Raw genomic sequence first — 27927 nt, forward strand, 5'->3', positions numbered from 1 at the left:
CGATCAGTTCCCCGTTTGATCCCCGATCCCAGAACCACTTAGTTAAGAATTATTTGTATCATGTATAAATGTAATGAATGTATATTATATATTAATTATGAATTTACTTCAATCACGGATTCTTGGATAAGTTTGGAATCGATTCAATTTTATCTGAAATTTATGAGAGTCGTATCGAGTCGACACATTTAATAAATACTAGAAAATTTTGGTAAGTGGACATGCGAGGTATTAAAAAAAAAAAAAAAAAAAATGGCAATTCCTTTTAAGTGAACGCCAACGCTTTCAGTCATTAGCGCGAATACTCGGATTCTTTACCTTCTTTTTTTTGTGAGAGATAATCGAAACACCGTCATCTCCGAGAGGAAGTGAGATAGCATCGGCCTGGGAATGTCTTCCCGAAGAGATCTGTGTCGGAAAGGGGGGAACGCGCCGGTATACATTCCATGGGAATTTACCCACGATTAACGCTTGTACTTTGCGCGTGGAAAATATGGTCGTCTTTATTCACAATTATAAATGCGAATTAATAGTAATTACATCCTTACGCGAGACGTTTATTGCGAAATTATACTCTGTAGAGGTAGCAAGGCAAATTTTTGGAGAATGTTTTTGCTTCCCTGCGGATACACCGCTTTCACTTTGTATCCCATGTGTCTTCGCGAGAATTTGCGAATTTCCAAAATTTGACTCACGCCACGTAATAATAAACAACTCGATAGACGGATAATATATTCTAACCATTCGCTATTTGCACAACTGTCGCAAATGCGTTTCCTCTCAAATACGAGTTGTTATACATTAGCCGCTATTATGCCCATGTTACATTAACACGCGCGTAGAGCGCGTATAAATTGCTTGGAGATAACAATATGAATTTTGAGTTACAGGATCTACCAATGATATTTAGAGATAAGTACAATAGAGATAATTAATATTTTATACAAAGCGGTGAAAAATTCCTAATCGTAAGTAATTCATGTACAAATCTATCAGCTACAACAACTTGTGTACATATAAATTGTTATTCCTCTTGCACAGATTATTATGAATTATAAATTAACAGGTAGATATGCAAATAATCGAATATACTATACCTATAATTTTATAATATAAATTGTAGCATTGATGATTCTGAACTTACCAGCATAAAACTCTTACATCGCGTACAATATAACATGAACAATGATAAATATATCAATTAAGTACGTAAAATAAAAGTTTAAAAATTACTTCTGGTCAATTCGGACGGAAATAAACCTATCGAATGATGAAACGACATTGCGAACAGAGTTTGTCGTAGTATCGAACATTCGTAAATCGCCACGCAATTGCGCGCTCGTAAAAAGCCAAATTGAGCGATTTTAACGTCAGCGAGACGCTAAAATTGCAAGGTGTATTTATGTGTTCAGTCGCACCGTGAAATAGTATTCCACTCAATTGTTACTTTTGTCTCTATTTGATTCGTATCGTGCGTTGCTTGTTCATGTTCGTAAGCATTAGCGAAATGTAGGAGGTCAAGAGATCGTCCATCTTATAACCCAGTGAGGTTTCGCACAAGAGCTTCGAGCCGCGCACGAGGTTCCCTATCGTCATGTGGAAGTAGGTATTGCCAGACGACCAATTGGAGATTCTTGTAAAGGGATGAGTGATGAGTATGTCCTGTAAAATAATACGTATACAGATTATTAATAGCGTCCGAGTGTATTGTTGATGAAACGTAATTAAAACTAAAGAAATGATATACAATACGTTTCTCATCGAGAGGGGATAACGTGAGATTATCTTGATTACCTTGGATTGGGGATGTATGAGGCTAACGCCGTGCTTGTTGATGGCGATTAATAACAACTCGGGGTAATTCGGTTCCGTGCTCTGTTTCACCTCGAAGAACGCGGAGCCGAACGTCGGCCATCGATATACGATTTTCAGGAATGTAATTTTCGCGTCTTCTGGACTCATGCCTAAGATAAAGTATCTCGATAAAAATCCCAAATCTTTCTTCACGCATAAAGGGCTCTAGCGAATCATTCGTGCTTCTTACTTACCAGCATCTTGATTATAGGCAGCGATTATCGATCTTTTCCAATCGTTAGCACTCTGTATCTTGATCAAATCACCCGGTATGAGTTCTCTTAGCATTTGTCTGAAATGAAAAAAGTTTGCTTGTTCATTCGTGATGTCTTTCCTTCGTAAAATTACGTATTGAAAAGTGCTTACGGGATCGCTTGTAATTCCTGTTTGCTCTCGCCGAATCGTACTCTGTATACCAAGGCCGCTAATCTCGACGCTTCTTCTTTTGTACATTTGTGGTAGCCTATGCATATTTGCAATGATAATATAATGCAATTTACATATATTGTTACGTAGAACGCACTGCAATATGCCAGAATTAAACATATTCTAATTGCCAATACTTACCTCTCAACAACTTGGGAAGTTCTTGATGGAAATGGAAAATTAAATCGGCGTTTCTGTCTTTACCAGGAACTGTATTTGTCCAAAGCTTCTTCATAAAGAAAACTTGATATGTAAACTGCGGCGACACTCCTGAATAATATATCATACCGATTGCTTAATATAAAAATATGCACGTGCAAACGTACGAGTATAGAAATCGCGTAGCAATTAGTGCTATCAAAGCTCTTGTTTCCTCGCTGCAGCTCTATTATTACGATGTTGAATTATCAAGGTAACGAGATTATAGAGACGTGATTTTTCTTCCTTGCACTATACTCCGAGATAAATTAATTTGTTCATGCCACCGCCGCGTGCACGTTCGATAATATAGACTGATAAAAGTATCATAATCTTCTTTTTTTAGTATTCTATGTTAGTAATAATAACGTATAACATATAACTTAATCTGTGTGTACATTCATTAATCCACAAACAAAAATGAATTTTGGATACATTTTCCTTCTATACTACATGTGTATAGTAAAAAAAGTAAAATTTATATTTGTTGCTTCCGATATTAAAACTCGATACAGTCGCAGCGAGGAAACGAGAACATTAAAGATTGCAAAGATATACCGTCTCGCGATGGTCTAGCTTTCCTGATCCAATCAGTTAAATGTCGCACGAAATCGAAGAAGAAATCTCCTTCCGGGACGGAAATGACTTTATCAGCGATCTTGACAAACAGACTAAAGCCCTCTGCAGATCGCAGATTGAGTCTTTGCGCGATATTCTGGCAAAAGTCTTTCGCTCTGGTAGACGAGTCAACTTCGAATGCCTGTAAACCGGAATTACAATAGTTAAAAATCGACGGGAAAAAATTGCGTAGAAAAAATGGGCAATAATTAAGATATGTACCTCGTCCGTGTCGTCTGGGAAATAGACCTTGTGAAATATTTGCGTAGTTTTGTGCTGGATAGCTTCCACTTCCACTTGATGTGGCGGATACTTCCGTTGACCATTGCGCAAGGTCTTCTGCAGCCTTTGCAAAGAGTCTTGTGATATGGGATGGCGTCTCGTACGCAGAAACAGAGTTAATTCCTGCAATGGAAAACAGCATTATACATATATACTTGCAAATTTGTCTTCAAGCACGTCATCGATAATATTCTTCTGTAAAATATAATAATTATTGGTAAATAGAGAGAGAGAGAAATTCTATCATACCTTCAAGAGGCTCTGACTACAAGTAAACAGCCCAGTAGCGAGCCACATTAGCTCCCATCCTCGCTCTTCGCTCAATCTGTTGCGGTTATCGGTGAGCTGCTTCATAATCTGACAATAAATTTCGTCCCGTAAAATTTCATTCTTCAACGGTCCGTCGAAAATTAGATCGGTGTACTCGTTGCCAATGCGCGGTCGTTTCGTCGGCAGATCGCCCATGTACTTCAGAATGGCATTAAAAGCGAAACACGCTTCTTCGGCTAGCTCCTCCTTGGATACGAGTTTCTTCAAGAGAGGTTGCTTTATCGGCTCTCTGGAGTGATGCCACAATTCGTCCGTGTGGCCACGTCGCGCGGACGTTAAGGTCAGCGTTTTGGACATTGTTCTCTTTGGCGGTGTTCTAAAGATAAATCCAATCAGAACGTTATCACACTTTTTACTTTAGAGTATCAAATGCGAATTTGATATTGACGTTTCTACTTACCGGAAGTGATCGATTGCGTATTCCAAAAGAGTGTGGGGTTTATCGCGAGAGTCCACACCGTTCATTTGCTGCGGATAGAGTCTGCGACTATTCTCCGTACCTTCCATACTGAATAAGGCCTGAAAATTAGAATCGATGAGTTTAGATAAAGAACGTCAACGTTTCTCGGCAATGAAAGTAATCCGTACGTCGATACGTACCAATATATCATTTGGTGGTTTGGTTAAGGAAGGTAAAACGTAAACCGTCTCAGCCGGGAAATCACCCTTCTCACCAGTCCTTTCGCAGGTTCCGACATACCATCCTGAGTTGAGCACAGTCTCGCCGGTGCTCTCGTCTTCGAGGACGATGAGATCGCCCTTTTGAAAATTCAAGAACGACGAGCCTTCGCCCGGCGCTTTGTAATCTTGTAAGGCTATAACAAACTTGCTGCGCTTCTTCAGCCCTTCCAAAAAGTATACCACCAGATCACGAATGTCCTCCGCGTTCGGGCTTTGGAACGTGAATTCTTCTCCCCGTACCGTCGATAAACTGAATGTTTGCGTAAACATCTTGGTTGTTCTGCAAAGATAACGCCAGGTTTAGAATGTACTCGGAAAGTTTTCACAACTTAACGTTTTAAAACGCTTTTAAAACACAAAACAAAGCAAAGTTTGCTTTTTTTACTTTATACTACAACTAGCTACACAAATGTACGTATAAATTTCTTTTAAAATTTTCTCTTGCAAAAGGACTTAATTGTATAATCGCGCTATTACATACTTTTGACTAGATACGGTGGTAATCTCGGGGAAGGATAACTCCAAGAGCACCTGTTCCTGATCGTCGACAACGTACACCCCGGTCCAATTAACGGCTATGATAACGTCATTCTTCGGTAGGTTCGGGCCGGAATTTCTGTAAGCTTCGTAAAATCGGGAGAACAACAAAGGCCATTTGAACTTTGCATAGCCGACTATATCCTCTTTAACGCGTAACGCTGCTACTTTCTCTTTCAAGTAGTAACTCTGAAATTAAAAGTTTTAGAGCTAACAATAAGAGTAAAAGCTAAAATCAAGAATTCAGAAACATCGATGTATATGCGCGCGTTTTTTTCCTTTTTTTAAATTAAATAACTTGGAATAGCTTCAAATTAACGTCTCTTTCTTAAAATAAAAGTAAAAACATTTCGAAATTCCTGTTCTTGGTTCGCTCTTTGCCTTATTCGGGGCTAAAATATCTTTATCACTTACCTTCTTATACGCCTGCAAGACGAGGAGTCCCCATCGATCGATCGCCTTGTCGATCCCCGTCAGACAATAATCCGGTATGTAATTCGGCAGAAGGGTATACAGTCTGTCGACGTTCATGTCGGTGTGATACTCTATATAATATTGCTGCGCCGCTATCATCGCCAGGTCCTCCTCCTTGTCGCAACGATATTCACCGAATTTCACGCCGCGTACCACCTGCTGATAGATTAAATTCGTGGCCACCTGGTCCTCGGTCGGCTCGTGCCAGGGCGCGAAAATCTCCTTCCTGAAGAACAACCTCCACGGCGCGTTCCGTTCCTGCGCGCCCTGTTCCTTGGCGTACTGCTCGCATTGCGAGATTGCGTCCATCACGTGATCGCCGCCGCTGCCCAAGGACGATACCTTGTCGAATAGGGCAATGTACAGAGAGAAACCGAATTGGTCCCTTAGCGAGATCTTATCGGACAATTGGTTACACAGTTCTCTAGCGGTGGTGGCCGAGTCGGCCAGCAAGGTCTTCGTGTTGCCGTCCATAAAGGTGATCGGCAACATGATCGGCTTCTTCGACTTTGTGGCCTGAAGTTCGAGCCAACTCGGAGGTTGATTGCGAGTGCCGTTGTTGAAGGTTCTCTTGAGCCTATCCTCACAGTAAGGCGCGTAACCAGGTGGTCCCTCCCTAATAAAGGCTCGCAGATAGTTGACGAACTTCTCGGAGGGTGCAAAACAGCCGACGCAGAGAGACAACAGGATCCAACCTCGAGCGTGCGACGATTTCGATGGGTTGTTGGTCAGTTGCTTGCAGATTTGGCAGTATATCTCATCCCGCAGTTCGGCGCGCAATATACCGTGGCCAATGATGAAGTGCAGCTTTTCGAGGTTTGACGTAGGTCTGGCTTCTAACCAGGATTGATAGCTATCGGCGGTATATTCGTCCTCTTGTAGCCTTCTGCGTACGTCTTCGCCCAATTTATTTTTACGCTTCAGAGTTAGCGATACTAACTTGTGCCTGATCGAACGCGGCTTCTGCTTGAGAAATGTTTCCTGGAAAGACACAAAGAATATTTTGTTGTAGTTCTAGCGCCCTTTCGTGTACCGATACAATTTAAAATTTATATGCAAATTTAATTACAAAGTGATCTTCACGTACAGGATCCATGCCCATCATCTGAGCCTCCTGAAATTCTTTACTCCTTATAAAATTCCGTCCGAGTGTAGCCGTCACTTTCGACATTACCGAAGTCGTGTCTCTGTCCATCGTGTGGAATCGCGGCTCAGGTAAGTCGCCCGTAAATCGAAGTATAGTTATCCACAAAGCCTGAGCGGCCAATTGGTCGCCTTGCGTGTGCAACGGCAATAGTGGATGCTTGAGTGGCTTTCTAGAATATTGGTGCGTGATATTGCCCTGAAAATACGTGGCAGCGAATTTCTGGAACTTAAACTCGGACAGATCCTCCTCATCCTCCGAGGCCATCTGAATCGGGCTAATTATCTCCTGATGCTGATCGGCTTTCAGTGCGGGAAGATCCTATCAGAAGATATAAGGGATTAATATTTTTTTAATGTGAGAAAAGATAAGCACTCTCTCTAATTTTAGATATTAATTAAATTAAGTAAAATCATGTTATTCCAATTCTAAAGCTTCTTCGCGATCGTTTAATCACTTTGTGAACAAAGAATCATCATAACTTACATTAAACACAGATGTTTCCCTCGCCGGAGTCGGAGCTTCGCTGCTGGAGTCTGGCAAGAAATCGAACATGGCTTCGACCAATTTGCTATCGTCGACTGGCTCGTCTTGTTTCTTGGCCGCGTCATTAATCAAATTTTTCTTGATTTCCATTCGTCGCCTGTCTTCCAGCTCCATCTCGATTTCCTTCCTTTCCAATTCTTGCATGCGTTCCTGAAATTTATACGTGTCATATTGGAATTTACAACTATTACATGAATTGCAATCGTGACTCGCTGAGAAGGAAAAGGAACTGGTCAACACTGGTTCTCGACACTGGTTCTCGACGAACAATTAGCGTTTTCGCGAAAATTTCGCTAATTCTTAAATTATTTTTTATTACATATAGCGAGCAGATTATATTAATAATATCGTAGATTACTAAGAAGAAGATTAGTTTTTCTTTTCTTGTTGTGATTTAATAGAGAACTTCTTGTACGTCCGCTACACAGACTTTCGTCTCCTTTATCCGTTAGAGTGACGAATGTAAACTTCATTGGTAAATATTTATCATATTTACCCTGTAGTTTTGTTCCGCGATTTCCTTGGCTCGCTTGTTGCCCTGGTCTTTCAGTTCGCGCTCTTCCTTCTTTCGCAATCGTAGCGCCTCTACGTGCAGTCGATACTCGTACTTGATCTTCTTATATCGCCTCTGCGCGATCAGCCTTCTCACGTGCGCCTGTATCTTCACTATGGCCCACAGCTTCTTCCGATACATCTTGCGCACCAGGTGACCTCGGGCTCGCGCTTGAAGCGCGACGATATGGCCGCGCAGGTGTCTAAATCTGTGCGACAACACGCGCGACCTGATGAGCGCCTGCAATCGCATGTAACCGATCCGCATGCGCTTGTATCGTTGACGTTGCGCGTAGCCCCGCCAATACTTTTGCACGATCATCGCCGCCGCCCTCATCCGGAGGAACCTTCTCCTGTAAACCCAGCCGCGGATATTGCGCTGCAGTATCAGAATCTTGCGCGTCAGCACGCGATCGCGCTCCTGCTCGAGGAACAGATCGTGTGCGTCCTTGAGGAAGACTTTGGTGTGTCCAAGCTGGTAATCCGACCGACCTAACACCGCATGGCAGATCTTCGAAGTCGCCGCGCGGCAGTCCACCTGAAGTTCACGATACGGATATGAATTTTATCGAGAAAGTGACTGAGATAGCAGCTATGATTCATAAAAGTTTATTATTCGATAGATCATCCACCTTGTGGGCGGGTGGAATGCCCGAGATGAGAAATCGATATCTTTCCACGAACTCGGGAAAGGAATGGCGAATGGGGTAACCAGCTCGACGAATCCTGATGGTTTCCATCATACCGGAGTATCGCAATTGCCGACAGCAGAGACCACGATCGAACATCTGGAACATCAAGTATTTGCGTTTGAAAGGTCATTCCGTCGACCACCGACTCCCGCAAATGCTTACCATCGGTTTCTTATATTCATTCGGTTTGATGCATCTTATGAAGAAGGGTTGACAACTACATAAAGTCTTCATGAGCGCATCCAACGATTTCTTGAATTGTGTCGATAACGTGGGTGCTCTCTTTCTAGTTTCCGATCCCATACCGATGTCCTCGACGAAGCAGGCTTGAAGAAATTTATTCGACGATATATGAATAAGTTGCAACAAGTCCGCGCTGAATGTGTCCCTGTTTTTCTCTAGGAAACTCCTCGTGTCGTAAAAGACGACGCCCGCGAAGTGATTCAAGCCAAAGGATGTGTTAATGTCCGATTTAGGTTTCAAATAATTCCTATGACTGCCATGAGTCTTGTGGATTTTCGCCAACATGGTTTGATCCGTGCCCTGAAAATCGATAAACCATGCATTAAAAGCACAGGCAAATGTTCAGTTAATTTAGAGGGACTACTTCTCCACAATAATCAAGAGATCTCGATATTCCTCCTTTAATTGTAGCACTCGTACTTTTGGAAATTTCGATTCTTCGTCAATAAGCGCCATAATGTTGAGCTGCTTGATAGCTATCAGATCCAAAGCGTCCTGGTTATCGACGAACTCTATATGCTGCCAATTGATACCCTCGTGATTGTACTCCTCTTGCTCCAACTTGAATATATGCTGAACGAAAAATTGCTGGAGATTCTCGTTGGCATAATTGATACAAAACTGCTCGAAACTGTTGTGATTGAAGTTCTCGAAGCCGAAGATATCCAATACGCCTATAGCACTCCGCGAATTATTCTTCGGCCTGTATATGGCCTCGTTAATTTTCTTTACAATATGTACGAATAATCGACCGTATATGCCCTTCACAAATGCATCTCTGATGTCGACCGATTGTTCTCTCGACAACGTAGAAACCTATCGAAACACGACGAAGAATCCATTTTCAATACTATATAGTATGGACAGTATTTTTAAGAGCTTTTTCGCGATCTCTACATATATATGGAAGAATACTTACTACTGTTTCACCGTGCGCGAATATCGTTCTGCGAGTGAGCGCATCTATCAAGGACTGTACTGGAACTCCTAGTAAATACGCCACTCTTTGTACATTCGTTTGCTCTGGAATCTCCGTAGCGTCTAAATTATCTGGAAGTCACGCGTGAATTGAAACTATCTAATTTCGACTAATGAGACCGACGCGGCAAATTTGTTAGATTCCTATTAAAATTTCGTACCTACAACAGTGGCTCTGTACTTTATGTTGCCCATATGTAACAAAGCCGCGAGCAATTTAAGCACCTCCCAAATTTCCACGTCGGAGAATAACAAAACCTTCATAGCTGATCTTATGTCGGCGAATTCGGCCGCGTCGTCGCGCCCTTCGCAAGTAATGCCGCCACCCTAAAGGCAAAAGATTAGTATTGCACATGTAGGTTGAGAGCACATACGAAAGTTTTCTATTTATGAATAACAATCTTCGCTGCATTTTATATATATATATACTTTTGTTCTTGGAGATGAGCGTGCGCTTGCGCGCGTGCGTGCGCGCTTTGTATGCACGAGTGTGCGCGTGTTCTCATTGTCAGAACACGAAATGTTATTACTACCAGTATTGCCGTTAGCGCTAACCAATATAGTATTCGCGCGCTTACCCCTATAAGATATTTGTATGTGGACGCATCTTCCAGCTCGAGCTTTTGCTTCTCCTCCTTGGAAAGGCCAGCTAGCATACAATAAAAAATGTGATAATTCCTCTCGTCCAAGCTTTGGGATACGATTCGTGATTTTTCCAGAAGATACTGCTCTATCTTGGCCCCTTCTATTACACCTTGCTCGTTGAAATGAATATCGATGTACTTGCCGAAACGGGAGGAGTTGTCGTTTCTCACGGTTTTCGCATTGCCGAAAGCTAGAATGTTAGAGATCGTCGTTTGATAATCAATCAAACTCTTCCGGTTTTCAATGTAGAAATGTGTGTGTGAATTTGTTTTATCACGAGACTCACCTTCGAGTATCGGATTCGCTTCTAAGATCTGTTGCTCGATCCACGAATGTTTTCCGCTGATTGCTGCTAGATATTGTAGAATTAATTTCGTGCTCTCTGTCTTTCCCGCTCCGCTCTCGCCACTAAAATAAAATTCAAATTTCTATTAATAATATAAAAAAATTTGTACAAGTCGTAATTATAGACAGATAATAATTGTTGCCTCAATAATAATCTAATAGCTTTCAATAATAATTGTCTCTTCAATAGTAAACACAATTCACAAAAATATCACACGAAAAATAATCGATCTTTTCCTCAGCGATCCCATTCGTAAAGAGCAAATAAAAAAAATGTATGTTACAAGATTAATGTCACAGAGAAGGGTATAGACGGAGCACGACTTGTGGTACCTTACCTAATTACTATGCACTGATCCTGGCCGTATCGGTTCATATGCGCGTAACTGTTATCGCCGATGGCGAATATGTGCGGCGGCAGCTCCCCGATTTTACGATCCTTGTAGAGTTTGATTTGCTCAGCGGTATAAATAGGCAATATCTGGTACGGGTTGACGGCGACCAGGATGGAGCCCGTGTACGTCTGTAAAATTACATTGTTGGTTACGTGTCGCGAATCGGATCGTTTCGCGCGCCTGTGGAAATCTCGTTCAGCCAATCTCGCATTTCGCCATCGCGCCGAGAGGGACTTACGTAAATGAGATTCTCGTTGTAGCGTATCAATAGATTTCGCAGAATGCCCGCCTCATGGAGGTCTCCTAAACTGATCATATCTTCTACACCTTGCACCGAAGTGGCATGCATGGCCTTTATTCGTCTCTCCGGCGTTAGCCATTGTTCCTGCGAAATTATTCGTCAATCGACTAATGGAATTAAAAGTTAATTATAGTTGAACGGCTGCCTTTCGGGGAAAATGCAAGTATAGTATCGGGAAAAGCGATGGTTTTTTTTTTTTTTTTTTAAAGAAAATTAAGTCTTCGAAAACGAAATTTTTCGATACCGTCGCCTTCGCGAACAATTCTCGCGGCAGCAAATTTGTATAGCATGTATAATTCGGTGATCACCTTGTTGTCGTCGTCCTTTACTTGAATACGTCTGCCTTCCGCCGAGATGACTCGCGCCCCGATCGCGACGTCAAATTCCCTTCCTGAGATTGGTTCGATCCATATATAATCCCCCTGTGTAGAATAAAGGGGCACGCTTTTATTATTTTCCTTTAATAGAAAAGGCAGACCAGTCTCTATCTACGCTAATGTTACATATATATAGCGCGATCTAAATAATTGCCCAAGGTAGCGAACGTGTGTCGCTGGCCTTGAACCGTAGAATATCTCGAACGGCGTTAATTAACATAAACCAGTTATTCACGTTATTTATTGAGTAACGCGTGTATAACTATATCCACCCACATTTGGCCTATGGCCGGTATTCATAGTCGGTTCTTAATATATTTAACCGTCTTAAGTACAATCTTAAGATATTATGAACCAATCACAGATCTAGAGCCGTATTAGCATCTTAAGACATTACTCAAGACGGTCTTGAAATAAGAACCGACTATGAATACCGGCGAATATGGCGAGAGATGGGAAAAAGACGAGAAGCGAGAATAATCGAGCGACGCGAGGGTTTCCCAGTCGCGGGATTGTACTCATGGAATTCGTATTAACGCAAGCGTCGGATCTAAAAATTGAGTTATATGGTGTATACCGTTGTAATAACTGTAACTACCGCCTTTGCCATTCGGCGTGGCGCACGGCACGCGGCAAAGGCGGTAGTATATACGTCGTAACAAATTTCCCAATTGTTATTCGACACGCGCGATACACGTGTCACGCGTGTCACACCTCGGTAGATCGATCCAACATCACACCTCCGCCCTTCCTCCTCTTCTCTCTCTTATTTCTGCATCGCTACACTTGAAATATTAAAAGATGAAAAATTTCAACCATCTTGTTAAATAACATTTTGTCATTTTTAAATCTTATATGTGTGTCAAAATTTATTATTTTAATTCAAAACAGTGTTATATAACTTTATTGATTTAGTTAAATTAACGACACATATTGAATGAAAGCAGTGCGGCGAATAAACCTATAGAAATGATTAAAAATGACTCAAATAGAGTATAATTTGACGCTACAAATTTAACAGTGTATTAGATTAACTTACACATGGCTCGCGCTCTCATTCATACCGAAAATTTCGCGTAACGTCAACGCAGTTTACTTACTGGAGCTTATTCGTTCTCCCTGGAAATATTTCGAAATCGTGAAAATTGATATTGAAAAAAAAAAAGAAAGTGAAATTTATACCGTAAAATTCTTACTTCTCGTGAATTCGCGCGCGCACGGCACGTTAATCCGGATCCACGGATCGAAGATTCGACGAGCAGAGAGCGGCGGGCGCGAGCGATGCGCGAAAGTAAAATTGCTGGCCGAAGCAAAAGGAATATAGATCGAACAAGCGGCTTTTATTTCATGGGCGAAGCGAGGCGAGGCGAGGAACGGATGTCGAGCAGCTCTTCCGATGTTCCGGTGAAGTGAACAATCGGAACGTAAACGTGTATCGGGTGCGATCCCCCGTGTTCGTGTGGGCGGCACGCACGTGTATATTACGCTCGTGGGCCCGCGCGAGCGCACGCGATGCAAACGGTTGCAGCACGCGGAACTGCGCGGAGCGTCTCGTGGGAAGCCGGGGGAGCCTTGGCGAAGCCGGCGTGGCTGATGGGTCTTCCACCTGCCGCTCTTTGCCCAACTCGATCGCCAGTGCCCGCTCGTGATTGACGGGCGAGCCCGACTTCCGTTTCGCCGTCGGATCGGACGAATCGGCGAGGAATTCAACCTCGTCGTTCTCCACAACGCCATTAGAAAGTCCGTATAACGATCTACATATACGTTATACAATATGTAAACTCTGTTTAACATGACACATTTGTATAAACAATGTAAATAATCTAATAATCTTGAAATTTACCTTGTAGAAGGTCCTGCGTTTATTAGATCGTTTTACGTGAACGATTTTAAAAGTGAGTGTCCTCGACAAAGCGTTCGGCGCGAAATTCGACGACGATCGCTCGATATATACGCGTGTATCGTACGTGGTATGTATATGTACGTTTGGACCACTGCCAGTACTGAAAATCTGTAGTGTACGTGACGTAAATGCATATCAGCCAGGAACGCGGCCTTAATCGTCGCGGCGACGCCGACGTGGACGTCCGATAAGCGAGTCGTCCAGCGTGAACGCGTGCCACGAGACGCTGCCGGTAATCGTCGCCTTTCACTCGCCTTCGCGGAGAGACGCGACCCTCCCGTTCATCTCCCGCGCAGATTTGTCTGCGACGTTGGAAAGCCAATGGACCAAGTCCTCTTGATTTCTATACGATCGCGCTTCACGATCCTCGCGAGGATATCGAGAAGAAACGATCCCCGTTCACGCCGATTTAAGGTCGTTTTCTTCTTCTCCTTTTGATTTTTCTTTTTCAGCGCGCGTCCTCGATCATCGTTGTTGCCATACGTCATTTGATAATTATATACCATTGAGTTAGGAAATGGCATTGATATAATTGGGTTCTCAAGTAAAATTTTTTTATTAAGCGGTATCCATAATTAATGTAGAGAATCTAAGCCGATTTTTAGTACTTTTTGAATTAAAAAAAAAAACCCAAATTTGAGAAAGTTATAGCTTTCTAAAGTTTCTTTGATGACGGCAACTTCAAAAGATTTCGCAACAACATTATGACGTCACGCACATTTTTGTGTACTATATTTTCTTCAATTTTGAAGATATTGCAAAAATTCAAAAAGTTTACAAAGAAAGTATGCCATGATCTATCAAAATATACTGTTAGGTAAAAGTCGGTTGAAGACCGAATTACTGGAGACTATCGCCGAACGAATGCCGCAAATTGAAATGCCGAGAATTTAGGGGTCTATTCGCTCCAAAGGTACACTGTTGAATTCTGATAAAATGTAGTCAAATTATAATCAATTTGAGTCATTTTTAACCATAAGTTCTTAAGTTTCTATGAGTCGCCACTGCTCCTACTAAAAAAAAACTATGTCGTTAATTTATCCAAATCAATGGAGTATAAAATTTAAATACGATTTAAAAATAACATTCTGTTTTTAATTTTTTTTTCATAAACGATACCTAGAAACTTGTAATTTTGCATATGCATTACTGTTTTGTGTTAAAATAATAAATTTCGACGCACATAATAAAATAACAAGATATTTAAATTTAAAAGTTTCGAGTTAAATATTAGAAACAAAATGTTTAAAATTTAAATACAACTTAAAAGTAACAAAATGTTATTTAATTAAGGTATAGGTACTGGTTTAAATTGCATCCTTTAATATTTAAAGCTATAGGCCTGAAAAATAGACCATTTTTGAGGATTCTTTTCACAAAACCTAGAAACCTTGTAGTTTTGCATATTTACATATTTATTATTATTTTATTATCCTCTGCGCGAGCACACATCCGCGAGGGTCACGCTCTCTCCCGTAATCCATTCGCTCGCGAAGCTACTCGCTCCGGTAGTCTTACGTTACGTTTTATTTTCAGACAACATGTAAATACCCCGAAAATAGCCGGAATAGCGACATCACGTCGACAGCCTTCGAAAGGTCGGAACGCGAACGATGCCGGTAACACGCGAGGTATTTTAACGTAAACATTTCGAAAATAATCGCATCGACCAAGCTCGACACTTTACCCTCTTGAATCTCAAATATCTCGTAACTTAGATTTTCAGCTAACGGAATACTCGCCGGGGGATTTTCCGTCGGCGATAAAGTGTCGACAACGGCGAGAAAACGTCAAGGACGAAGGAGGAACTGCAAGAGGGAACGCACGGTCGCGCCGTCCAGCAAGCGACCACGTCCAAGTGACGTACGTTAGCGTCAACTTAGCGGTACATCATTGTTTACAACGAGAGAACACGATGACTCCTGTCTCTCCGGCTATTTTCACTCGTCACAGATTCCTACTGACCGTGTTCGAGGAGAACGACGAGGAAAGCGGTAAATGTGATGGATTAAGCTGGCGCGAGAGATCCGCGCCGCATCTGCTCGCGCGACCAGCCTCATCGGAATTTATCTGATGGCCATTCGATATTCGATCGACCGACACGCGCAATCTCTTAGAGCTTTTCACTCGCCGGAGATTGTCCCCGCTGTGCGCGATCGACAGAGCACAAGGAGGGACGTTTAGAGCGCATCCTCCTCAAGCGGAGAGAACGTCGGATAACGCTCTCGAAGATTAATGATAAGTTTATCGAGCAGAAACGTGCTCTTACACAGTGATATCAGAACAATGCGCAATGATCAAGATAAACGTTCATTAAGAATGCAGACAAGAACCTACCCGTGTGACGATGACCATCTCTTAAGTCGTGGTTGTCGGCACTCCGCCTAAAAACAAAAAAAAAATAAGGAAATAAATAAATAGGATCAAATCGAGTGGCGCACGCGTGCGTTCTTTGCACAATATATATACATTAATTTTATCTAACGGTAGATTAGACTCGGTCGGTGAATTTAAGAATGCCTATTACGCGCGTGTAAAGTCTTTGAAGAGACTTGAGAAGAAATATACTCGCGCGAGAAGAATTCGTCGAAGCTACACACGGAGTACCAAGAGCACTCTTGAACTCGTGTCAGTCCCGAGAATCTGACGGTACCCGCGTCGTCGTAGACGCGCGTGTCGCTACTCGCTGCATCTATTTGGAAGAGAAGCATCCCGACACGCACGTCGGCGATGTCTGGTCGATCACCGTTACCGCGGAGGCATCGCAAACCTGTTCGCAAAAGTGGGTTAGACAGTTTGCGTTACCGTGCCATACGGCTCCGTCGAGATCCGAGAGAGAATCCTTCTCTTTCGCTCTCTCTCTCTCTCTCTCTCTCTCTCTCTCTCTCTCTCTCTTCTCTCTTTCTCTCCCTCCTAGCCCAGCCATCAGTTCCAATACTACCGCCACGCGTTATCACGTGCCGTCGAGCCGTCGAGTGTTCGAAGAAAATCAAGCGGAAAATGTATTCCTTCCAAGGAGATTTATCGCGCGATGCATAGGCGATATTGTATATCATTTTTATGTAATATTTATACGTAATATATAGACGAATCGTAAATTTTAAAAAACTTCTGCAGATTAATTTTAATGTATTAATATATTTATCAATTTATATATATAAATTAATTTCTTACAGATCCACATATTTTGTCAACCGCGCGAGGAGATTTGTGACTTTGCGCAAGACTGTATAACAATGAGCACCTAGACTTCTCTCCGCGATATAACGCATCATGACCGCTCGATACGATCTACAATGAGGAACCCGGAAAGATCAATTTCCAAACGTCTAAACAAATTGCATATAATTTATCGAAGCAAGTTAAATTTAATTCGTCGGATGAAACGTGTCAATTGAATGTATTGGTTTGCGATTGACTGAAGCAATGTAATTTAAGAAAGCCCGGATATAGAGCAAGAGAAGATATTGTTCGTAAATTGATCTGGGCGAATAAGTAAGTACACATTTTGCATGCCTTATCGAGACAGTTTGAGAGAGAGAGAGAGAGAGAGAGAGAGAGAGAGAGAGAAAGAGAGAGTTAAATCTCTTCTACTCATTGTCAGATTCGAGTAGCGTAAGAATATCACAGCTTTAAATCAAGGTCATCTCTTTCTTGACTATTTAATTTCCGTATTATCAACGTAACACCAGAATTATTTAATCGAGAGAAAAATTTAATTGTCGAGTAACAATTTAAATGCTCGAGTTATAATTGAAAAGAAATGTTCATTTAAACATAACAAAGAGAAAACTGAGGAGAATTAATTGACGGTTTTAAATCGCATTTGGTTCAGAATTCTAATAAATCTTACCGTCTTTCTGACGTTAATTATAATAATTATACGAACGCGTTACGTTCGTGCGCGCGAGTTTTTTTTAAAAGCCTTTCGGCGCTTCGACTGGACACGTGTTCATTATTTGTGCAACTTGGATCATCCGATGACGAAAGTCGTATTTTAATCTCCATCCTTCGCATCCTATTATCTGGCTCGTTATTAAAGGTATATAAATGTCACGAAATCGCTGACAATTTTAAACCTCGTCACGTCTCGTGTTAATCATCGAGAAGAAATGAGATTCGTATATATGTAAGGCGATTGGGTCGAACGTGAAATGATTAATGCAATCGCGGGACGAATGAAATCAATATACGTCGTGTCGTAACGCGTACGCGCGCGCGTTCGGTTTATAAGAAGATCGTTGTTTTAATTTTACAGGTGGGCAGCACCCTTGTCTTCGCCATGAACTTGAAGGCACGGGCGTGAGCCCAGAGCGGTCGCAGTCGCAGTCATTGACTTTGAAAATATCTGTGGAGAACGGTCAGTGGCGTAGGCGCCACGCGGGAGACTTTAACGGGTGATCAAACGAGGCGCTTGCTTTAGGATCGACTAACGCCGAGGGAGCCCGTACAACTTGCGCGTTTTCAATCGCCCTTTCGAGAAGATAAGCCCGCGGAAGCCCTATTTCAATTTGCGTCGGTGACAGTAATTAGATTAATATCGATATCGCTGTGCGGTCGTTACGGTACATCGACATGATATAATCGCGCGCGGTTACGGTGAAAAATCGAAAATTAACAACATATGAATTTATATATATATTAATAATATAATTATATATAATTATATATATAATTTCATACATTATTATATCAATAAAAAATTATTAGAAAAAAAAGACGACGTTTATTTTGAGGAATGCGAGGAATATTGTTATCAGCATGATATGTAGAGGGTGTCCCACTTTTCCCGTAGATGCCTTCATCAATTTGAAATCGGTCTTACGTTTGCGAAAATATCGAGGGAGACCATCAACTCGTTTATCGCAGCCTTCCAATCTCTAGGATCATATACACCCGTTACAGCCAAGTTTCAAATTAGAATTTTCCATTAAAGTAGACTCTAGTTAAAATTAGCAAAACCAATATATGTTTCGTAACATAACGTTTCGCAATTAATTTGATAATTCACAGTTTAGTGCAGTTTGCGAAGAGGCGAAGAGGCTTTCTCTCAATCGCCTCGATTCAATATATCCTTCCTCTTTGAAGGCCACTTCGGGCCCTTTCAGAGAATCCTGATGTATACGTAAACGCGTCCAAAGAGTCGGCCCAGTCATTACCTTTATCTCATCGTCTCACTTATCTCTTACTATTATCGCAGCGCGTATCGCGCGCGATATTCTACGCGTGTACGTTTATATACCCAATCGAGGTGAGATTCGTCGCACTTATAATTTTTTTTCATTATAAAGCAATCGCCGAGTTTCATATCCGCGATAAGACGATGCATTCGATTCGCGGACACGCGACAATAGTCGTAGAAAGCGTAAACCGCCGTGTCCAGCCCGGCGTTTCACGTTAAAAAACTGGAAAGGATAAAATACTTTCGAGACTCGATTCACCGAAGCTCGTTTTTCCACATTTCAGGGACGATTCGTGAAATCAGGCCAGAGCGGAACGGCGCTAATCATTATTGCCGCGATAAGGTCATCCACGCCGATCCGCGGTACTCGAGGCTTGTTTCAGAAAAGCCCTCGTCATCTCTGGCCGTCCTCCAGAACTTCCACTTTCACATTCGTGGGAATTTTTCGAAAAGGCGTAATTGAATTTTTTTTTAAAGAAACGAACCATCGAGAGAGATCTGAAAGCTCGGCGTCTTTCCCAAGTGTTTCCAAGTAACCGTAATAATCTTTTCAGTGTTAAACGATTCTCGAGCATCGCGATCGTCGTCGTCGCGATCGCGCGTATTCATCGCCGAAACGGAGAGGCACCGATGAGGTACACTCCTCCATCACGCGCGCACTTCCGCCTCGTTCATCCTGATGGGATACGCGCGTCCGGCCCGCGTCTGGCCCCGGGCAGGAACAAACGATAAAAGGGCTCGGGCTCCGATTCTCGGGACCGCGACGGGAGCAATAAACGCGGAAGCAGGGGAGCCCCCGAAGGATTCGTCCCCGCGTGAATCGCGGCCTCCATCCGCACGTACCTGTTGCGAGTAACGAGAAACACGACGGAGAGCGGCTGTACGTCGGCTATATGTCGGCGGCACGCTCCATTAAGGGACACTACACTGGCACTGGGCTTCCGACGTGCGGCTCGCTTCTCATGTCCGGTCTCCGGTCTCTTCGTAGATGAAACGCGAACGAGCGAGCGAACGGAGCGAACGGAGCGGACGTACGAATGCGAGACGCGCGTTCGCGTACTTAGCGATGGACTGCTCGCGAGACTAAAGACTAAAGACGTGAGCGAGCATAAGGTAGCCGAAAATGAGACCGCACGGAGGTACAGCGGGCACAACCGGTCGCGACCTGCGGAATCGCGTGGCAATCGCGAAGAGCGATCGTCGTCGTCGTCGTCGTCGTCGTCGACGTCGTTCCGGAGGATGGAACTACGGTGAACCGGCACATTAACACGTCCGCTCGGCTTCGGTTCGGTTCGGATCGGGTGTGCCAGGTGGAAGCTGGCTTGAAGCGAAGGTGGTGGTAAGACCTCGCGCGCGCTTCGGACCGCTTCGGGCTCGGGGCTGCCCCACCGCGCTCGCTTAAGGCTCGCTGCTCGCTATCGCTGCGGCAAAGGGGATACACGTTGGTACTCGGTAGGTCGGTTGTGCGTTGTGTACCGCACGTCGTACACAACCAACTGTGACGGACCGACTGGTGGGCCGAGCGAGCGCGTTCGCCAGATCGCTTATTCCTTATTCCTGCGCCGTTCAGGTAACAGATCAGCTAGCCGCTCAGGCGCTCACCTGGCAGCCCGAGATCGCCCGCAGAATCGGCACCATCGGCCGCGATCTGTCTTGTCGACGGGCTCGCAAGGAGCTTGGTGATATTTTACTTCAATATACTCCAGAATCCGGCGTCTCCTCTTCTGACTTTTAATTAATCGAACAGCGACAGTAATCTGTAATATAATGGAAAAAAAAGGAGACAACTTTGTTAGTTATTCCTTCAACGACTCGTTACTTCATCGTGATTCGATTCGTTCGTCGAATAAAAAAAAAATCGACACAAAATTGCGCAACTGCGTTTTACATTGAAAATATATTTTCTATTTTGTATCAATTCGACGTGTGTGAGTATAGGATACGTACACGTGGCTTAATCGCTTCTTTTTACATCCCTCGCAATGCGGCATTGTGCTGTGTCTCGGCCGGCAGCGGGGTAGCGACCGTCGCAGCGTACGATTTAAGAGGTTTCCAAGCGTGTCGCCCGATCGCAAATGCAATCGCTTGGTCGTGTAACGTGTTAATCGGCGTAACGTTTATAATAAGAAGCACGTCCATGTATTATTTCGCGTATAATATACATATACATACTTTTTAGCAAAACATACAAAAATGCTTGACAATACTAAATGCTACTAGTGTAGTTTCTCTAGCCGAGCTTACAAACGTACGGTACACTTTTGTATTCATCAATGCGGATCAGTTTAACTTGGACCGTGCGAATTGCATTCGCACACGTCTGCGCTATTCAAAATGCAGAATTTATCCCCCGCGGAATAAATCCAGACGACATTTTGATAACAAGAATGATTCCTTCCGCCAGCGTTCGCCTCTCCTGCAAAATCGCACAGTGGAGAGATTCACCGTGAAATAATTATACGTACGCGTACATTCAGGTACAAGATATGCATCTTGCGTATATATACATTTATCGCGCGAGGATGAATCGATCAAAACAAATTGCATTTTCGTGGCGTATACGCGAAACGAAGTTTTTTTTGCTATTACACCTTGCCTATCCACTTCTCTTCAATACGTAAAGTTCAATGGAAGCTCATCGTCACTAACGAACCGTCTTGACCATTTCACAATTGTTGCGAATCTTTATCAGCCAACAAGATACACAACGAAAATATACATAGAAATAACAATTGTCTCTCTTTCTCGCGCTTTTGCATTCAAGAAAGTAAATTGTGTACAGTTCCATCACGATAGAATATACAGGAAATCGTTAAAGTTTGGGACAAATCAACTTTGCATAGCTTGTACCTATTTATACTTGAGAAGACTCATATAGTCAAGAAAGAAACCAGCATTATCGTAACGATGGATACTTTCTTGCCTGGTTCGCATTCTCTCGTAAGACAATGTAATAATATTAAACGATCCCGCATGAATTACATAACAAATAGGACTAGGACTTACGAGATACATATCGCTACTTCGCCGAGTCGATTCAAAGATAGTATAGCTGAAGGTTTATATGCTCGAGTCGCTAATAGTTTAATAATGTAGGAAGTAATGTAGAAAACGAACTGGAAATTCTCTCAAAATATATTCCCTCGTTTCTATGCCTATATTAGATAAAATACTTTAAAATAGTCGATGCTTGTACCATTGCCGACGGCATATGAGCCCACTCTTGATCTTGACCGTTTTTTTTTTTTTTTTTTTTATCGAAAATGTATTTAAATAACGTAAATATATTTTAAAGACTTTCAGTACTACTTTTTAATAACATAATGTATATGGACGATCAATAGCAGTATATAAAGTTGCAAAATGGCGATTCAGGTATGGGGGCTCCTCGATTCTCGCTGTAACAACATACGTGTAATCTTGTAAATTTCGGAAAAACTCGGGGATTGCATAAAGAGTTTTTATTCGAATATATAACGGAAAGTTTCTATCTCGAAACATTCTTCGATTTATATGTAAGTGTCTTAAAAAAATTCCGTTGTACTCCGAAAGATATTTCAATACTTTTAATTAAATTCTGCGTTGCGTTGTGTCGCGTAGTGACTACCAGCGTCGTCACCCTGATTTTTCGAGCCCGAAGGGAGTTCATGCACCTTGCATACACACATATATAATATATATATATATATATATATATATATATATTGTGTGTGTGTGTGTGATATATATATATATATATCCACGGATTACTATTCACTATTATTTCGTGTAATCACGTTGCGCAGGCGCACAAACGCTTTTCTGGAAGTAATTCTATCGTTACAACACGATTTAAAGACAATGCCACTGAATTAACGTGCTTGCGCTGTACTCGCCTCGTCTCTCCAGCTGATCCCGATGTTCAACGCAGAAAATATGGATATGGATTAAACAGGCTCTAGCGTTATCACCGACAGATCGACAAACGATCGTTCACGATCTCGCGTGTTCCATCAGCTCATCGGCTCCAACTCGTGTTACGCAATCACGATCACCGACTCACAGGCATAATTACATAATCACAAAAATAGGTTTTTTCGGAGTATTTTTCCGAGTATGACAATACCTCTGTGACTTGATTCGCGGTCAGTTTGAATTATCGACATACATACGCGGGAAAATTCACTGAAAGAGCGCGGATATATCCCAAATCTTAATAACGCGATCCTGGCCGATGGTCAACAATCTTCGCCTAGGAGCGTCCAGGTCCATCCCGACGACGCTGTGCTTGGCATCGTGGAAGGAGGCCAGTGACGATTGGCTGCGAAAATCAAAGGCGAATATTTATTTATCGCGTTCGCTGTATTTTTACGAAAAAACGTGACGCGTAACTTACTTCTCCGACTTGAGTTGTATGTGGCACTGATCGCAGACTCTCACTTCGAACTCAAAGCCCATCGCCGGTATTGGTATCCGTTGCGACGTGCAGCGGGCGCATAACGCGCGGCCGCAATAGCGACAGTGATGCTGCCTCAATCCCAACTGTCGTTGATCCATCATAGCTTTTATATTCCAGAAAAAGGGTCTTCCGCAAGCCTGGAGATATCATTGATTTTAAAGCAACGCATGTATGTCGCGAAGCGAAGCATTCATACTTATTTTCAAAGGCCTTCTTGAAGGGCCCTTTCGAACGTACCTGGCAGATGTCGGACTCGACCCAAGCCGCGGTCTCCTTCCTATTCGTCGCCATATTCCAGCAGACGATCACGCCGTCCTCGCCTCCGGACAGGAGCTGGCGTTCGGCGCTCGCGTAGCACAACGCCGTTACTTTGTTACTGAAAGAGAGAATTTTTCTTTCTTTTTCTTCAGAGCGTGTGTCTTGAAGATAATTTAAGTAATTTAAAGTAATTTCCGACCGAGCAAAATTCAAAGAATTTCGCGCGCGCGCGCTTACTGGTGTCCCTGTAGCTCGTAAGCGGTGCCCTGGCGGCCCCCGATGTCCCAAACGATGATGCTCTGATCGAAACTCCCGGAGAACAACAATTGTTTCTCAGTGTCCCATGCCAACGCGTGGATACTGCCCGTGTGTGCCTTTAACGTGGTAATGAAGGTAACGCCACTATTGTCCAGCTTCAGCATGGCTATCTGACCGGAATAGTCTCCCACGAAAGCGTGCTTGGACTGGGCGTCAAATCTGTACGGGTATGCGAGTTAAGTTTCTCATGAAACGTATCTTGAATACGTTTCTACAAAAAGCCACTTTCATTCGCGCAAGAACGTGAAATTCTGCAAAAGGATACTGCAGAGCGGTGTACCACGCGTCCGTTTGGTACGATCCCAATTTCTGTCCCGTCTCGGAGCTGTGCAATTGAAATAACTTATCGCGACCTATACTCAAGACCCACTCGAAATCCGCAGCGAAAATAATTCCAGTTACTCTCGCCTGATGCGCCAGGTAGTCGCGCATGGCCGTCATCCGATTGTAATCTTGCTCCAAGACGAATTCCTGCAATCCGAAAAGCCAAGCGATATCCCGGTCATTTGTAATTCTAACGACGGAACGGAAGTAAGGTGACTCGACGTACGTTAACGCTTCCGTTATCCAGGCCTACAAACAGCTGCCTCGTTTCCACGCAATAGTGCATCGAGGTAGCCCCCGCTGGCATGTACTGACAAATACTCGGCCAGTAATGGCCGGAATCCCGCTTCAGCCACACTCGGATTGTCCTGTAAAAAACAAATAAAGTCGAGGTAAAACAAACTGTGAGCGAGATATCGATTGAAAGTCGCATTGTAAGGATTAAACTTTGTAAATATATTATGCCGTGTATTATTGTATCAGTATTATACACAAATGTGTGTGTATTATTTTATTAATTATAATTAATATAATAATAATATATATAAAAGAATTATATGTGCACATAAAAGAAAGGGGAGGAAAGTGCGCGCGCGCGCGCGGACGCGCACACATGCTACACATCCACGCACGCACGCAACAATACAAACGTGCAAAATAGAAAGATAGGATTCGAGGTGTGTCCACGTATAGTCAAAAAATTGCGCGCAATTTTCGTAACGAGAGCAAGGAGCTCCGCCGAGGATCGCAGGGTCGAAAATGACGAGAAAAATGACGTAGAGCGACGCGACAACGCGGATATGTGAGGGGAAATGGTCGTGGATCCTTAATGAAAATATCAAAAATATCGTGATTTGGGAAAAATATTCGCGCGACGGGTACGTATGTACCTGTCATCGCAAACACTGATTACACCCTCTTCCCGCGGGATGATGATAGCCGCGTTAACGTCGTCGCTGCAGCCCTCCAACTTCGACAGGAGGACCGGTTTGCGGCTGCTGCTGAATTTATCGTGATTCACCCCCGGGGCGGGCTTTATTTCCGCTGCCATTTCTCTGGAACCGCGCGAAACACGTCTCGATCACAAGCGCACAAGTGCAATTGCCATTTGACAGTTGTCAGATGCTAATCACGGCGCCCGCGGACTACGGAGTGACGGAGATGGGAGACGAAGACGAGAAGACGGCCGACCCACACGTCATCCGCCCGCCATCCGATCCGCAAGTTGCGTTCCAAAACTCATCGTGCATCCGTCTCAGCATTTCTAGCAAAAAATTCTTATAAACATTCAGACAGCACCATTACTACGTTTAGGCTGAGTTTCCACTGAGCGCGTCACGCGTCGCGTCGTCCCAGTTGAACCAATCAAAACATCCCATTTCGATTCCGTCACAAGAATGTAATGAAATGGGATGTTTTGATTGGTTAACTTGTGACGACGCGACGCGTGACGCGCTCAGTGGAAACTCAGCCTAATGCGCGTTCCCACTATACGCGTCGCGCGTCGCGTCACTACGCCGCGTCATGAGTTATCCAATCAAAACGTTTTATTTTATGACGTCATTTCCGACAAGATCGTACGTCGGAAATGACGTCTAAAATGAAACGTTTTGATTGGATAACTCTTGACGCGGCGTCGTGACGCGACGCGCGACGCGTATAGTGGGAACGCAGCATTACGCGAGCGTTACTTCTGTAGTAACTTACGATAATTTTTTCGCGTAAACGGGATTTTCCTTCGCGTAAACGGGATTTTGTATTAGTAACTTGCGATAATTTACTCCGCGTAAACGAGTAATATATCGTAAGTTACTACCTGAAGTAACGCTCGCGTAAACGTAGTACATGTCTCAAAGTCGTATTTAAGCTGCTGTAATGCTAGATCTACAATGCAAGTCGTAAAGTCGTGAATCGTAAGAATTGACCAATCACAATCGAATTTGAGGAGAATTGTGATTGGTTAATTCTTATGACTCACGACTCGCATTGTAGACCTAGCATAAGAAATTGACCAATCACAGTTGAGTATTCTCTTCACATTCCGTTGTGATTAGCCAATTTCTTACGGCTTATGCTAGGTCTACAATGCGAGTCTACAATAAAGTCGTGAGTCGTAAAAATTAACCAATCACAATCGAATTTGAGGAGAATAATCGACTGTCGTTGCACGCATTTCGTAATAAAGGTTTGTAAATAAATATCTCTACCGTAAAACATAAATATATATTTATTAATAAATTATAAAACATAAACTTAAGTCAAACATACCAAAATATTAAATTCATTAGATTGATTTTTTTAGATATTATATGTAATGTATTGTATGGCCGGTGGAGTAAACGCATATAAATTACATTACTATAACTTTAGAACGGTATTCACAGTATACAAGTCCAATCTTAAATGTTAAATTACAGAAAGGTTCACCTAAAGACGCTGCAAAGACTGTTTTATTACTATAGCATCTTATAATAATAAAAATAAAAAAATTTTTAACTTCTGTTTTACGGTCTTTCTTCATACTTTTGAATTATTTGGAGTATTTCAATAAGACATTGAATCTTATTTTTACTAGGAACAAAGCTAAATCCTTCTTCTATAACGGCCATGTATCCATTTGTTTCTTGTTTTTGATCACATAATTTTGATAAAATTGTTTTTACAGCTGTGGAAATTACAGAACTTGCCTCCTCCAAATAATGTTCAATTTTATCATCTTCTTTCTTTTTACGTTTAGCAAATTGATCCATTTCCGGTAGATTTTCTTTGATAGGTTTAAACGTAAGCAAATTTTTAGAATTTTCTGATCTAGAACTCGTATTTGCTACCGGAAATTGTGTGCTGCTTGTACTGCTGCAGCTGGACATGGCACTTGTAGGTCTCTTTATTGATACATGCTCAATTGTTACGGTTTCCTCATTGTCAATGGATGGTTCATTATCTAGAAATGTTTTGTTGTATTAACATCAATGTTACAAATATAATAGTTTCTTCTCTCGGTAATACAAACCTTTGATAAATCCACTGGTTCCATTACAATCAAGATCACAGGACGGCAAAGAGTGATCTAAATTTTTAGATTCCTTGGATGGCAACAAATTACTTACGTTTGGCGGACTTGTTTTTGATACAGAGCACACCGATTGATTTAGTGGAATGAACAATGATTTTGTTCTGCTACTAAAATTAAAAATAAAAAGCTATAATAAAAAAGTCAAATAAAAAAATTAAAAACGTTACAAAAAAACAAGTTATAATCTCACCGTCGGTGAAATATGTGAGGAAGTAAAAACAACATGTTTCGATATAGCTGCCATTCTCTTGCTGGTTCATATCCAGAACCTGACGGTGGCAACTTTTGTTTTCTATTTTCTCTACTAAACATATCTCTCAAAGAGGACCATCGTTTCTCAATTGCTTCAACTGTACAAAAAAACATTAGATTACGATTTATTTTTCCATTTCTAAAAAAGTGTTATCATAACAATAATTTGAAGAAAAAGGTATTTACCTGGCATATCAATGCGATACGAGAGTTTCAAATTTTCACTTATCTTTGACCACATTTCTTTCTTCTTAACAGTATTTTTAAAATTGGGATCAGCTTTGTCATATAAACATTTATTATCGCGAACAAAATCAATGATAATTTCATCAACATTGGCGAACTCGGCGAAATCCATCGTAAACAGAAAATAACCTCGAAAATTGCGTCACAAACGTAAGTCGTATATCGGAAAAGATGGAAGATGATGACCAATCTCTCGTTGCGACATCGACAGCCGATTTACGACACTTTAATGCGACACAGCCGACAATCGAGTGCGCATGCGCTCGACGCCCGACAGCGACATACGACGTAATTGTGGAACGGGCTGCAGGGTCT

The 27927-nt window shown here is 42.4% G+C and overlaps 3 protein-coding genes and 1 long non-coding RNA gene across 8 annotated transcripts; 1 reads left to right on the forward strand and 3 right to left on the reverse strand.

Annotated features, from left to right (window-relative positions):
• Positions 1-169: 169 nt before the first annotated feature.
• On the reverse strand, positions 170-22402 carry Ck (unconventional myosin-VIIa ck). Of its 4 annotated transcripts, XM_077398624.1 has the most exons (28): positions 20651-22402; positions 20306-20460; positions 15859-15905; positions 11550-11663; positions 11179-11325; positions 10884-11068; positions 10487-10608; positions 10134-10390; positions 9717-9882; positions 9497-9627; positions 8998-9393; positions 8497-8877; positions 8275-8430; positions 7587-8180; positions 7031-7240; positions 6470-6865; positions 5341-6381; positions 4871-5115; positions 4309-4669; positions 4109-4227; positions 3628-4024; positions 3319-3501; positions 3037-3238; positions 2422-2550; positions 2221-2317; positions 2049-2146; positions 1795-1964; positions 170-1662 (listed from the first exon to the last, which is right to left on the reverse strand). In XM_077398624.1, the coding sequence occupies exons 3-28, from the start codon at positions 15874-15876 to the stop codon at positions 1456-1458; spliced, it is 6522 nt and encodes a 2173-aa protein (XP_077254750.1). In that variant the 5' UTR covers positions 15877-15905; positions 20306-20460; positions 20651-22402; the 3' UTR covers positions 170-1455. The 4 variants fall into 4 exon arrangements, with proteins under 4 accessions (XP_077254750.1, XP_077254749.1, XP_077254751.1 ...); XM_077398623.1 differs by lacking the exons at positions 20306-20460; positions 20651-22402 and adding an exon at positions 19547-20201; XM_077398625.1 differs by lacking the exons at positions 20306-20460; positions 20651-22402 and adding an exon at positions 19547-20200 and having other exon boundaries at positions 6488-6865.
• On the forward strand, positions 14820-19518 carry LOC143893365 (uncharacterized). The gene is made up of 3 exons (XR_013255778.1): positions 14820-15384; positions 16698-17016; positions 17780-19518. It is a non-coding gene; the product is annotated as an uncharacterized LOC143893365 (long non-coding RNA).
• Positions 22403-22430: 28 nt separating the features above from the next.
• Positions 22431-25207, reverse strand: Wdfy2 (WD repeat and FYVE domain containing 2). The gene is made up of 7 exons (XM_077398639.1): positions 24932-25207; positions 24268-24409; positions 23983-24188; positions 23637-23876; positions 23379-23517; positions 23079-23278; positions 22431-23003 (listed from the first exon to the last, which is right to left on the reverse strand). Exons 1-7 carry the CDS (start codon positions 25090-25092, stop codon positions 22865-22867), a joined length of 1227 nt encoding a protein of 408 aa, XP_077254765.1. The 5' UTR covers positions 25093-25207; the 3' UTR covers positions 22431-22864.
• A 1043-nt stretch (positions 25208-26250) lies between these two features.
• Positions 26251-27834, reverse strand: LOC143893318 (uncharacterized). 2 transcript variants are annotated; one of them, XM_077398566.1, is made up of 4 exons: positions 27553-27834; positions 27305-27464; positions 27052-27218; positions 26251-26982 (listed from the first exon to the last, which is right to left on the reverse strand). In XM_077398566.1, the coding sequence occupies exons 1-4, from the start codon at positions 27722-27724 to the stop codon at positions 26546-26548; spliced, it is 936 nt and encodes a 311-aa protein (XP_077254692.1). In that variant the 5' UTR covers positions 27725-27834; the 3' UTR covers positions 26251-26545. The 2 variants fall into 2 exon arrangements, with proteins under 2 accessions (XP_077254692.1, XP_077254690.1); XM_077398564.1 differs by having other exon boundaries at positions 27052-27221; positions 27553-27831.
• Between the last annotated feature and the right edge of the window lie 93 nt (positions 27835-27927).

This window comes from Temnothorax americanus, unplaced genomic scaffold (genome assembly GCF_048541705.1).
Source record: "Temnothorax americanus isolate GAGA-0224 unplaced genomic scaffold, ASM4854170v1 Scaffold12, whole genome shotgun sequence".
Taxonomy (NCBI): domain Eukaryota; kingdom Metazoa; phylum Arthropoda; class Insecta; order Hymenoptera; family Formicidae; genus Temnothorax; species Temnothorax americanus.